Source organism: Nycticebus coucang, chromosome 2 (assembly GCF_027406575.1).
Source record: "Nycticebus coucang isolate mNycCou1 chromosome 2, mNycCou1.pri, whole genome shotgun sequence".
NCBI classification, from domain to species: domain Eukaryota; kingdom Metazoa; phylum Chordata; class Mammalia; order Primates; family Lorisidae; genus Nycticebus; species Nycticebus coucang.
The window spans coordinates 144,498,214-144,511,568 of record NC_069781.1 but is presented as its reverse complement, the minus strand read 5'-3'; the positions used below and the strand labels follow the sequence as shown (position 1 = coordinate 144,511,568).

Genomic DNA, 13,355 nt, shown 5'->3' with positions numbered 1-13,355 from the left:
GGGCAACAGCTTGAGTTTCTGTCTCAAGTAAATAAATAAATAAAAATAAATGATTGTAGCCACAAAGTGCCTAGTTGGTTTATAATAAGAACAGCGGACTTGTGCGGCTCCTGTGGCTCAGTGAGTAGGGTACTGTTCCCATATACCAAGGGTGGTAGGTTCAAACCCCGCCCTACCCTAGCTGCCACAAAAAAATATCTGGTTGTTGTGGCCAGGCACCTGTAGTCCCAGCTACTTGGGAGGCCGAGGCAAGAGAATCGCCTAAGCCCAAGAGCTGGAGGTTGCTGTGAGCTGTGATGCTACGGCACTCTACCCAGGACAACAAAGTGAGACTCTGTCTCAAAAAAAAAAAAGGAACAGTGGACTTTAAGATTCTTTGAAAGCAAATTTCTGAAATAATAGACTCAATTCTTAAATGTAATTTATAAAAATGGGATGTGTGAAATAGGCCATATAATACAGAGATTTAAATGGTATATCTCCCCAAATTTTTGTTAGTATTTATAAATGGCAGTAGGCAAATGGTCATATATTTTTTTTTTTGAATGAACAAGAAACATTTTTATGCTATTATTTGTATCTACCATGCCATGAATTCATAGGGGAAGAGGTTCCAGTATCTCAGGGAGGCACCTTGCCATTGAATGTGACAAAGTGTTGATTGACTTTTGAATTCGTGGGAAATAGGTTCTAGCATCTTGTATGGGGACTATTGGTTATCCTGTGTGCTATGCTGTACACATATTATGCCATGAGCTGATGGGGAATAAATAGGATCTTGCGCCTAAAAACATGGGTCCACTAGTACTCCTGTGTGCTATGTTATATCCTTATTATGCCATGAATTCATAGGGCATGGGTTCCAGGAGCTCAGGCTCCTTTCCGTTAGTTCTCACAAAGTGGGCTTCTCTGGGTGGCGCAGGCTGGCGCTTCAGTTGAACCCAGGTACCTTTCTCTTTGGCTTCCTTCTTTTTCTGATCATTTTCTTTCACAGGTTTCAGAAAGCTATTTTGGCTCGTAGAGTGCTTAATATGCTCAATATGAACATTAATCCTCTTTGTGAGGATCTTGCCCTTAACTTGTTTGTTTACAACAATGTCAACAGCATGCTGGGTAACATTGTAGACTCTTTTAGTTTTGCCATGGTAACATTTGTGTGGCATGCCTTTTTGAACAGTACCCATTCCTTTGATGTCTACAATATCACCTTTCTTGTAGATTCGCATATATGTGGCCAAAGGAACAACTCCATGCTTTCTAAAAGGCCTAGAGAACATGTATCAGGTGCCTCTCCTCTTTCCCTTTGTGTTCGTCATTTTGGTGAATTACTGGAAGATGGCGTCTCCGGCCGAAAGGGAAATGGTCATATTTTATTTATTATTTTAGACAGAGTTTCACTGTTGCCATGAGTCACAGTGCCCAACCAGTGGTCATTTTAGAGTTGAGACAGACAGTAGAATTTACTGTCTGCTTTTACAGATAGAGGAACTAAATTACAGTAGGTAAAGTGGTGATCACTTAGCCCTTTACTGGGATAGGATGAGATGTATTATTAAGTAGTGTAATTCTTTCAAGCAGGAGGGTTGCAAGAATAGGACCCTGTTGGTACTAAAAATAGAAAAATTTGCCAGGTGTTGTGGTGGACACCTGTAGTCCAGCTACTTGGAAGGCTGAAGCAGGAGGATCACTTAAACCCAGGAGTTTGAGTTTGCTGTGAGCTATGATAATGCCACTGCACTCAACTGAGGAAAACAGCAAGACATTGTCTCAAAAAAAAAAAAAAGACAAAAGTTAATTACAGTATAACCTGTAGGCGTTCTTAACTTGAAGGTCCAAAGGTGTAATTCAGGTGTTTGTGAATTTGGATGAGGAAAAATTATATGTACCTCTGACTGAAAAGTAGCATTTCTTTTTTTTTTGTAGAGACAGAGTGTCACTGTACTGCCCTCGGGTAGAGTGCCGTGGCGTCACACGGCTCACAGCAACCTCCAGCTCTTGGGCTTACGCGATTCTCTTGCCTCAGCCTCTCGAGCAGCTAGGACTACAGGCGCCCGCCACAACACCTGGCTATTTTTTTTTTGTTGTTGCAGTTTGGCCAGGGCTGGGTTTGAACCCACCACCCTCAGCATATGGGGCCAGCGCCCTACTCACTGAGCCATAGGAGCCGCCAGAAAAGTAGCATTTCCTTCAAATATGAATGAAGGCAACAAACAACAGTAGTATTAGCCTAGTATTTTCACATCTTGTTAAGAGATGCAGATATTTCTAAATATTGTTTACTGCTATTTGTTTTTCTTGTCCTGGCTAGAGTGCTATAGTGTCAACCTACATCACAGCAACCTTAACCTCCTGGCTCAAGCTATCCATTTGCCTTAGCCCCTGGGTAGTTGGGAATACAGACACCAGCCACCACGCCTGGCTGTTTTTTTCTATTTTTAGTAGAGAGAGGGTATGGTCATGCTGGTCCCCACTTCTGAGCTCAAGAGATCCTCCCACCTTGGTCTCCCAGAGTGCTAACACTACAAGCATAAATTGCCACACCCAGCTTGTTAACTGGGTTGCTATTTGACCCTCTGTTAGATCTTGTTATTTAATGTTTTCATAAAGAAATAGATCTTTTACTATATCAAAAATGTTTTGAAGCATTTGACAACTGTATTTCATTATATTTGGGTTCCTTTGTAAGTAGTCCTTAGGCTTCATTCTGGCATAAAAATGGCTAGAAACATATGATGTAGAATGTGCTCTGTTAGACTTAGACACATGGCTTTAAGGGAAGGCAAGGGAGCCAGAGGACAAGGTTGGGAGGATTGAGGTGCACCTGTGTCCTGAGAAAAGGCTGCTTGAACAATCTCTGAGATGGGGATTATTTGTCTGCCTAGGGATGGAGGAATGGAGTTGGGGGTGCATTCCATTCTAGAAGTGTACAGCTGAGTTCATAGTGTATACGGAACTTGAAGGGCTGTGAGACAGGTTTACTTAGCTGTAGTACAAAATTTGCATAAGAATTATATTTTGTCTTCATTAGATTTCATCGTTTCTTGGATGTCAACAGTCACAAAATAGAAAAGACAATAGAAGGGTAAGTCATTTTGATATATGTATCTTTATACATACTCAAAAATACATGTATTTTCAGCTCAGTGCCTGTAGCTCAGTGAGTAGGGCACCGGCCACATACACTGAGGCTGGTGGGTTCGAGCCCGGCCTGGGCCCCCTAAACAGCAATGACAACTGCAACCAAAAAATAGGCAGGCATTGTGGCGGGTGCCTGTAGTCCCAGCTACTTGGGAGACCGAAGCAAGAGAATCTCTTAAGCCCAAGAGTTTGAGGTTGCCGTGAGCTGTGACACTACAGCACTCTACCAAAGGCGACATAGTGAGACTGTCTCAAAAAAAGTAACAGCATGACAGTTGATTTTTTTTTTTTTATATTTTAGGATATATGAAAAATTCATCATTCATTCTGAACTCAGCAAAGCTGCTAGTTGGAAGAGATTAACTGAAGAATTTCTAAATGCATCACTTCCTAGCATAAAGGAAATAAAGGTATCCCTTCAATTGTGAAATCTCCATTGTGCATACTGTTTCTTATCTGATTATAATCAAGTCATTTCTTTCGATATTGAAACATTTATTGTATTCTATTGACTACTGGCTAGAACTGGATCCTGGATCTCCTGGAAATTGACTTCAAAATTGCCAACAAACCAAGTTGTGCCTTTGGTTGTGACGAAAGAGCTTGTTCTTGTTTTATTGTCTTTTTTTGTTTGTTTGTTTTGTTTTTTTGAGACAGAGTCTTGCTTTGTCTCCCTGGGCATCACAGCTCACAGCAACCTCAAACTCTTGGGCTTAAGTGATTCTCTTGCCTCAGCCTCCCAAGTAGCTGGGACTGCAGGTGCCCGCCATGATGCCCAGCTATTTATTTTAGAGACGAGGTCTTGCTCTGTCTCAGGCTGGTCTCTAACCAGTGAGCTCAGGCAATCTACGTTTAGTCATCTTCTTGTCTCAAACCTATTGTGGAAGTACAGATCAGAAATTGGCACAAATAATAGCACTATTTGGATAACTTAAAACTTTCAAATGGCTTCTCAGCACTTGGAAATAACCGGTTGTATATGCTTACTAATGTCAAATGCACTTTCATAGTCCCCAGGATTACCCTTAGGTGCAGTGATTAAAAAAAAAAAGGATTCATAGAACTCAAAAAAGCTGTTATCCTCACTGTTAAACAATTTATTATAGTGAAAAGATAAAGGTTAGAATCAGCAAAGGGAAAAGGTACATAGAACTAAAACAGGAGAAACTAGGCCCAAACTTCCAAATGTTCCTTTCATGTGGAGTTGCCTAGTGATGCACTTAATTCTCCCAATTAACAGTGTGTGACAACACAAGCGAAGTGTTGCCACCTCAGGACACACTGAGTAGTGTCCAGGGTTTTCATTGGGGATTGGTCAACGTAGACAGTGCTTTGGTGGCAGAATTTAGCTTCTCAGTCTCTAGCCCCCAAGAAGTCAAACCTGGGGTCTTTACCAAACCAGCAGGCATTTACTGTATGTTACGTTGTTTACATAAACTGGTCAAACTGATAGCACCATGGTCTCAGGCCTCTGGCATACAGAAACAACTTTCTCAGTAGGATATTTTACAGGTTATCTCATGAGTCTGTCAAGGGTCAGTATTAAGAACCAGTGGGAGGGCAGCGCCTGTAGCTCAATGGAGTAGGGCGCTATAGCTCCATATGCCAGAGGTGGTGGGTTCAAACCCAGTCCCAGCCAAAACTGCAAAAAAAAAAAAAGAAAGAAAAAGAATCAGTGGGACATTTAGGATTTGGGCAACCCACGCCTGCTGAGTTACCCCTTTACAGCACACACATAGTCATACATTTAATCCTCACAATAACTTTTTTTTTTCTTAAGAGTCTTACTACGTCGCCCTCAGTAGAGTGCTGTAGCATCACAGCTCATGGCAACCTCAAACTCTTGGGCTTAAGCGATTCTCTTGCCTCAGCTTCTCAAGTAGCTGGGACAACAGGTGCCCGCCACAACACCTGGCTATTTTTTTGTTGCAGTTGTCATGGGTGTTTTAGCTGGCCCAGGCACCAGGTTCAAACCCACCAGCCTTGGTGTATGTGGCTGTGCCCTACCCACTGAGCTACGGTGCCATCTCATAATAACTTTTGAGGAGTTTTTTTTTTTTTTTTTTTTTTTTTGAGACAGTTTCACTCTGTCACCCTGGGTAGAGTGCTGTGTTACCGTAACTCACAGCAACCTCAAACTCTTGGGCTCAGGTGATCTTCCTGCCTCAGTTTTTCATTTTCGGTAGAGACAGGGTCTCAGTCTTGCTCAGGCTGGTCTTAAACTCATGAGCGTAAGCAGTCTACCTGCCTCAGCCTCCCAGAGTATTAAGATTGTAAGTGTGAACCACTGCACTCAGCTGGAGTATTCTATTATTGATAGGCTTCGTCTTTGTTTTTTTTTTTTTTTTTTGCAGTTTTTGTCCAGGGCTGGGTTTGAACCTGCCACCTCCAGCATATGGGGCTGGCGCCCTACTCCCTTGAGTCACAGGCACTGCCCCTGGCTTCGTCTTTGTTAATGCTGTGGGAATTGGTGACTTAAGGAAGAGAGCTTTAGACACTTCTTTTAAATTTTTCACCATTTTAAGGAAAGGGCTATAAAGATGTTTCTTTTTTTGTTTTTGTTTTGAGACAAGAGTCTCAAGCTGTCACCCTGGGTAGAGTGCTATGACATCATAGCTCACAGCAACCTCAAACTCTTGGGCTTAAGCGAGTCTCTTGCCTCAGCCTCCCAAGTATCTGGGACTATAGGTGCCCACCACAACACCTGGCTATTTTTTGGTTATAGTTGTCCTTGTTGTTTGGCAAGCCCTGGCTGGATTCAAACCTGCCAGCTCCCGTGTATATGGCTGGCGCCTTAGCCGCTTGAGCTACAGGCGCCGAGCCTATAAAGGTATTTCTAAAAGAATGAGAACTGTGGCGTCACAGTTCACAGCAACCTCAAACTCTTGGGCTTAAGTGATTCTCTTGCCTTAGCCTCCCAAGTAGCTGGGACTACAGGCGCCCACCACAATGCCCTGCTATTTTTTTGTTGCAGTTTGGCCAGGGCCGGGTTCAAATCTGCCACCCTCGGCATATGGGGCTGGCACCCTATCCACTGAGCCACAGGTGCTGCCCCATCACACAGATTTGATGAGTTATATTTCATTAATTTAATTCAAAATATATTTATTGGTTTTGCTTTGTTTTGTTTTGTTTTTTGCAGTTTTGGCCAGGGCTGGGCTTGAACCCGCCACCCCAAGTATATGGGACCAGCACCCTACTCCTTGAGCCATAGGTGCCGCCCTCAAAATATATTTAAATTTAAAATTTTACCCATTTATTTTGGAAGTATATTGGTTATGTTCCACATATTTCAGGTTTTTCCAATAATCATTTTTAGCTTATATCTCTTTTCTAATAACATCACTGTCATAACAGAGTACTCCTTCCTGTCCCTTATAACATTACTATTTTTCATTTTATTCATAAGCTAAAATTATTGAATACATTGTTATTATTAATTTAAATAAAGTGCTTGTTGTTAAACCAGCAAAGAATAAGGAAAATAAAAGCTTTTATATTACCTTCAATTTTGCCTTCTGTAATGTTCTCCCTTTATTTATTCAAATCCAAGTTTCTTTTTCTCTTTCTTTCTTTCTTTTTTTTTTTTTTAAGAGATAGAGTCTTGCTATTGCCCAGGCTGGATGGAATGCAATAGCACAATCATAGCTCACGGCAGCCTCAAACTCCTGGGTTTAAGCAATCCTCCTGCCTCAGCCTCCCGAGTAGTTGGGACTTAAGGTGTCCACCACCACCACCACCACCACGTCAGGCTAATTGTAAACATTTTTTATAAAGATGGGGTCTTTCTATGTTGCCCAAGCTGGTCGTAGACTTCTGGCTTAAGCAATCTTCCCACCTCACCCTCCCAAAGTGCTAGGATTATAGGTGTGAGTCACCTTACCCAGCTATAAATCAGGATTTCTTTTTATCTTTTTTTTTTGAGACAGTCTCAGTATGTTACCCTTGGTAGAGTGGCATGGCATCACAGCTCACAGCAACCTCAAACTCTTGGGCTTAAGCGATTCTCTTGCCTCAGCCTCCCAAGTAGCTGGAACTACAGACACCTGCCACAACACCCTGCTATTTTTTGATTATAGTTGTCATTGTTGTTTGTCGGGCCTGAGCTGGATTCGAACATGCCAGCTGTGGTGTATGTGGCTGATGCCTTAGCCGCTGAGCTACAGGTGCTGAGCCTAAATCAGGATTTCTGACTTGCATTATTTTTCTGTAGGATTTCTTTTAACATTTTTTGCCAGGCAGGTGTACTGACAACAAAATCCTTCACATTTTGTTGTCTGAGAAAGTCTTTTTCCCCCTCACTCTTGAGGGATAATTTTTGGAGATACAGAATTCTAGGTTCATAGGTTTTCTTCTTTCAGCCATTTCTCTCCACTCACTTCCATATTTTTCTGATGTAATTCTTATTCTTGCTCCTTGTAGGTAAGGTGATTTTCCCCCACCTCTGGCTTCTTTCAGGAGTTTCTCTTTAATTTTCAGCAATTTGAATATGACATGCCTAGGTGTAGATATTTTGGTTTCTATACTGATTAGCGTCTGGTATTTGTCTTTGATTTTGGAAAATGCCATTATTTTTACTTCAAATTTTTCTTCTGCTCCTTTTCTTCTCTGGTATTCCCGTTACAGTATATGTTATACCATGTACCTTTTCTAATTATTTTTATGTGTTCTATTTTGTTTTCTTCATTCTTTTTTCTCTTTGCTTTTCCATTTTGGGAATTTCTATTGACATATCTTGAAGCTCACTGATTCTTTCCTCAGCCCTGCCAGGCTCCTGATGAAAGGCATTCTTCATTGTTATCAACTTGTTTTGGATCTACACCACTTTGTTTTTTGTTTTTTGTTTTAAGACAGAGTCTCACTTTGTTGCCCTCAGTAGAGTGCCATGGTGTAACAGCTCACAGCAAATTCAAACTCTTGGGTTTAAGCGATTCTATTGCCTTAGCCTCCCTAGTAGCTGGGACTACAGGCGCCTACCACAACACGCGGCTATTTTCTGGCTATTGTCGTTGTTTGGCAGGCCAGATTCAAACCTGCCAGCTCCAGTGTATGTGGCTGGCGCCCTAGCTGCTGAGCTACAGGCACCAAGCCTCACTTTGTTTTGATACTTCCTTAGAGTCTCCATGTCTCGGCTTACATTACCCATCTACTCTTGCTTTTTATCCACATACTCCATTATAGCATATTAATCATGGTTATTTTAAATTCCCAGTCTGATAATCCCAACATCATTCAGAGTCTGGTTTGGATTCTGGCTCTTTCTCTTCTATACTATATCAGGTGGCCATTGTTGTCTATCTGGACACAAGAACCTAAAATTTCAGAGTTTTTACTGGGGCCTGATCTCTTAGCTGCCTGGCTGCAGGTACTGAAGTTTCAGCCCTTTCTTTTTTTTTTTTTTTTGTAGAGACAGAGTCTCACTGTACCGCACTCGTGTAGAGTGCTGTGGCGTCACACTGCTCACAGCAACCTCTAACTCTTGGGCTTACACGATTCTCTTGCCTCAGCCTCCCAAGCAGCTGGGACTACAGGCGCCCGCCACAACGCCCGGCTATTTTTTTGTTGCAGTTTGGCCGGGGCTGGGTTTGAATCCGCCACCCTCGGCATATGGGGCCGGCGCCCTACTCACTGAGCCACAGGTGCCGCCCAGTTTCAGCCCTTTCAAAGGAAAGCAGAAGGGCCGGGCCAGACACGGTGGCTCAGACCTGTAATCCTAGCACTCTGGGAGGCTGAGGCAGGTGAGCTGAGGAGCTCAGGAGTTGCCTAAGCTCAGGAGTTCAAGACCAGTCTGAGCAAGAGTAAGACTCTATCTCTAAAAATAGCCAAGTATTGTGGTGGGCACCTGTAATCTCAGCTACTTGGGAGGATGAGGCAAGAGAATTGCTTGAGCCCAAAAGTTTGAGGTTGGCCAGGTGTGGTGGGTCACACCTGTAACACTAGCACTCTGGGAGGCCGAGGCAGGTGGATTGTCTGAGCTTATAGGTTCAAGACCCCATCTCTAAAAATAGCATGGCAAGCTCAGCACCTATAGCACAGTGGTTATGGCACCAGCCATATACATCCGGCCTGGGCCAGCTAAACAACTGCAACAAAAAAATATCTGGGCGTTGTGGTGGGTACCTGTAGTCCCAGCTACTTGGGAGGCTGAGGCAAGAGATTGTTCAAGCCCAAGAGTTTGAGGTTGCTATGAGCCGTGATGCCACAGCACTCTATTAAGGGCAACATACTGAGGGCAGCGCCTGTGGCTCAGTTGGTAAGGCACCGGCCCCATATACCGAGGGTGGCGGGTTCAAACCCAGCCCCGGCTGAACTGCAACCAAAAGATAGCTGGGCGTTGTGGCGGGCACCTGTAGTCCCAGCTACTCGGGAGGCTGAGGTAAGAGAATCGATTAAGCCCAGGAATTGGAGGTTGCTGTGAGCTGTGTGATGCCATGGCACTCTACCGAGGGCCATAAAGTGAGACTCTGTCGCTACAAAAAAAAAAAAAAAAGGGCAACATACTGAGATTGTGTCTCAAAAAAAAATTAAAATTAAAAAATAAAAATAGCCAGGCACTGTGGTGGGCGCCTGTAGTCCCAGTTACTTAGGAGGCTGAGGTAAGAGAATTGCTTGAGCCCAAGAGTTGGAGGTTGTTGTGAGCTATGACACTATGGCACTCTACCAAGGGTGATATAGTGAGATTGTATCTCCAAAAAAATAATAAAGTTTGAGGTTGCTGTGAACTGTAATGCTACAGCACTGTACCGAGGGCAACAAAGTGAGATTCTGACTCAAAAAGAAAAAAAAGATTATACCAGCGGTGCATCTTACAAGGGTATATGTGAAACTTGGTAAATGGTCTGTGAAGCTAGTGAATGATGCCCCATGAATATATCAATGTACAAAGCTATGATTTAATAAAAAAAAAAAAAAAAAAGGAAAGCACATAAGTCACATTTGCGCAAACTATCCAGACAGAATGGTCAGTACAAGATCTGAACATATAAGGTGTTCTTATCAGTTTAGATATTCCAAGAGCTTCATTATTAGCAGCTGGCCAAGGGGGAACCATGAAAACAAGCCCTGTGGGGAATGTTAAAGGTTTCAGCAGCTTAGTCCTGCTAAATTAACTCTCTCCTGCACAGCTAGTATCCCAATCTAGAAATCAGTTTTATAAATTCTAAGACTGCCATTCAAATAGAAACTTGAACAAAGGAGAATAATAACCAGTAAAAAAAAATCAAAGATTTTAAGCTTATGAAGCCTTATTCTTTCATAACATAAGATAAATCCAAACTAAAGCAACACTGAGATAAGATTTTTCATTTTTCCTATTAATAAAAGGCGTGAGTAATTTTATACTCTTTCTAGTTATTTATAAATATGTGTGTGTGTGTATGCATGGTATATATGCAGTATTTGTACTGAATGCAAATTTCTATAATGCAACTATTCTTTGATTTAGCATTTCACTTCTTAGGAATTTATTTATGGGCAGCGCCTGTGGCTCAGTGAGTAGGGCGCCGGCCCCATATGCCGAGGGTGGTGGGTTCAAACCCAGGCCCGGCCAAACTGCAACCAAAAAAAAAAAATAGCCGGGTGTTGTGGCAGGCGCCTGTAGTCCCAGCTGCTTGGGAGGCTGAGGCAAGAGAATCGCGTAAGCCCAAGAGTTAGAGGTTGCTGTGAGCCGTGTGACGCCACGGCACTCTACCTGAGGGCGGTACAGTGAGACTCTGTCTCTACAAATAAAAAAAAAAAAAGAAAAGGAATTTATTTATGTATTTATTTATTTACTTTTGAGATGGAGTCTCACTTTGTCGCCCTTGGTAGAGTGCCGTGGCTCATAGCAACCTCAAATTCTTGAGCTCATGCAGTTCTCTTGCCTCAGCCTCCCAAGTAGCTGGGACTACAGGCGCTCACCACAACACCTGGCTATTTTTAGAGACAAGGTCTTGATCTGGCTTAGGCTGGTCTCTAACTCTTAAGCTCAGGCAATCTACCTCCTTGGCCTCCCAGAGGAGGAATACAGGCATGAGCCACTGCGCCCAGCCTAGGAATTTATTATACAGGTAAATTCTCGTAAGTATGAAACACCATAAGTTTTTGATAGCAAAAGATTGGAAAAAATTTAAATGTCATGAATAGAGGACTGGTTAAATAAAATATGGTATGTTAAACTTTGAGACTTTTTTTTTTTTTTTTTTTGTAGAGACAGAGTCTCACTTTATGGCCCTCGGTAGAGTGCCATGGCATCACACAGCTCACAGCAACCTCTGACTCCTGGGCTTAAGCGATTCTCTTGCCTCAGCCTCCCGAGTAGCTGGGACTACAGGCGCCCACCACATCGCCCAGCTATTTTTTTGGTTGCAATTTGGCCGGGGCCGGGTTTGAACCCGCCACCCTCGGTATATGGGGCCGGAGCCTTACCGACTGAGCCACAGGCGCCGCCCAACTTTGAGACATTTTTAAGCTTCATGACACTTATTGCCACAGGAAAACAATCAAATTTTAGCTTTAATGTCATACTCTAAAGACATTTCAGTTTTTCTAGAAGTAAAAGCCATTATTCCCTCAGATGTCTTATATTTGTTGCAAATGTAGAACTTAAGCCAGAACTTATAGCTTGCACCTATAATCCCAGCTACTTGGTAGACTGGGGCAGGAGAATTCCTTGAGCTCAGCAGTTGGAGATTAGCCTGAGCAAAGGCAAGACCTTGTCTCTACTAAAAGTAGAAAAAATTAGCTAGGCATGGTGGTGCATGCCTGTAGTCCCAGATACTCAGGATCCCTTGAACCCAGGAGTTTGAGGTTGCTGTGAGCTAGGTGAATGCCACAGCACTGTAGCCTGGGCAACAACAGAGTGAGACTCTTACCTCAAAAAAAAAAAAGCCGGGCACAGTGGCTCACACCTGTAATCGTAGCACTCTGGGAGCCTGAGGAGGGTGGATAAGTTGAGCTCATGAGTTCAAAACTAGCCTGAGCAAAAGCGAGACCCCTGTCTCTACTAAAATAGAAAAACTGAGGCAACAGGCTCGCTTAAGCCCAAGAGTTGGAGGTAGCTATGAGCTGTGAGGCCACAGCAGTCTAACGAGGGCAACAGCTTGAGACACTGTCTCAAAAAAAAGCTATTTAAATTATCCACATGTGGTTGCATGTACCTGTAGTCTCAGCTACTTGGGAGATTGAGGCAGGAAGATTACTTAAGCCCAGGAGTTCCAGGCTGCAAGTGACCTAAGATCATGCCGCTGCATTCCAGCCTGGGTGACCTAGTAGGGCCCTGAGGACTCTGTCTCAAAAAAAAAAAAAAAAAGGAATTGTAAAACTCAGACCTCAGATGGCTTTGAAACTTCTTGTGTGTACACACTATGAAAAAAGTTTAAAGATTAGAATTTATTTTGGTATAACTCAGGTATTCTCAAACCAGGGAGAGAAATAGGGACGTAACTGTCATGGAATTGTCTTTACTCAATCTAGTTTAGAAAGCATTTACCAACCTCAGTGATTCATGTTCTTCATTTTTTTGTTTTAAAGACAGATGCACATTATTCCATACTGTCACTTCTTCTGTGTCTGTCTGATTCTCCTTCAAACAGCAATTATGTGGAAACACCAAGAGATAAAGAAGTGGGTATGTTACCAGATGACTTAACATATAAGAAAAAAAGAGAAATTGATTTTATTACTTAATTGTTAGACATTGAAATTTTATTGAAAGTTGTAAAAATATGTGAAACTAAAATATTTCTGTTGTTTTGGATGCAGTTGCAATTGTGAAATTTCATTTAAAATGCCATCAACTTTCCATATCGGCAGATGCCAAATCCGTAGATTGAACCAACTGCAATTCAAAAATACTCAAAATAAGTAAATAACAATACAGCAATTGAAAATAATATAAATTTTTAAATATACAATATACCAACTGTTTATATGGTATTTACATGATATTAAGTAAAAAGTTATCTAGAGATGATTTAAAGTATATGGGAGGATGTGCGTAAGTTGTATGTAAATGCTATTTTATCTAAGGGACTTGAGCCTCCTTGGAATTTTTTATTAGCAGGGGGTAGAGGAGTGGTAGGTCCTAGAACTAATTCCCCCTAGGTACCAAGGGATTTCTGTGTAATTTCTAACTTTGTACATTAAACTACTTTTTTTTTTTTTTTTTTTTTGAGACAGAGCCTCAAGCTTTTGCCCTGGGTAGAGTGCCATGGCATCACAGCTCACAGCAACTTCCA

At 42.3% G+C, this 13,355-nt stretch overlaps 1 protein-coding gene across 8 annotated transcripts in view; it reads left to right on the top strand.

The window, feature by feature from the left end:
* The window catches only part of TUBGCP5 (tubulin gamma complex associated protein 5), a 71,134-nt gene that overhangs the window by 1,863 nt on the left and 55,916 nt on the right, over positions 1–13,355 (top strand). For 5 of the 8 annotated variants that reach the window (XM_053582046.1, XM_053582045.1, XM_053582048.1 and 2 more), the window contains exons 2-4: positions 3,029–3,082; positions 3,440–3,548; positions 12,649–12,745. In XM_053582046.1, the coding sequence (XP_053438021.1) occupies positions 3,029–3,082; positions 3,440–3,548; positions 12,649–12,745 (260 nt within the window). Of the gene's footprint in view, positions 1–3,028; positions 3,083–3,439; positions 3,549–12,648; positions 12,746–13,355 lie in introns of those variants that run through there. The other 3 variants (XM_053582047.1, XM_053582051.1, XM_053582052.1) reach the window with 3 other exon arrangements.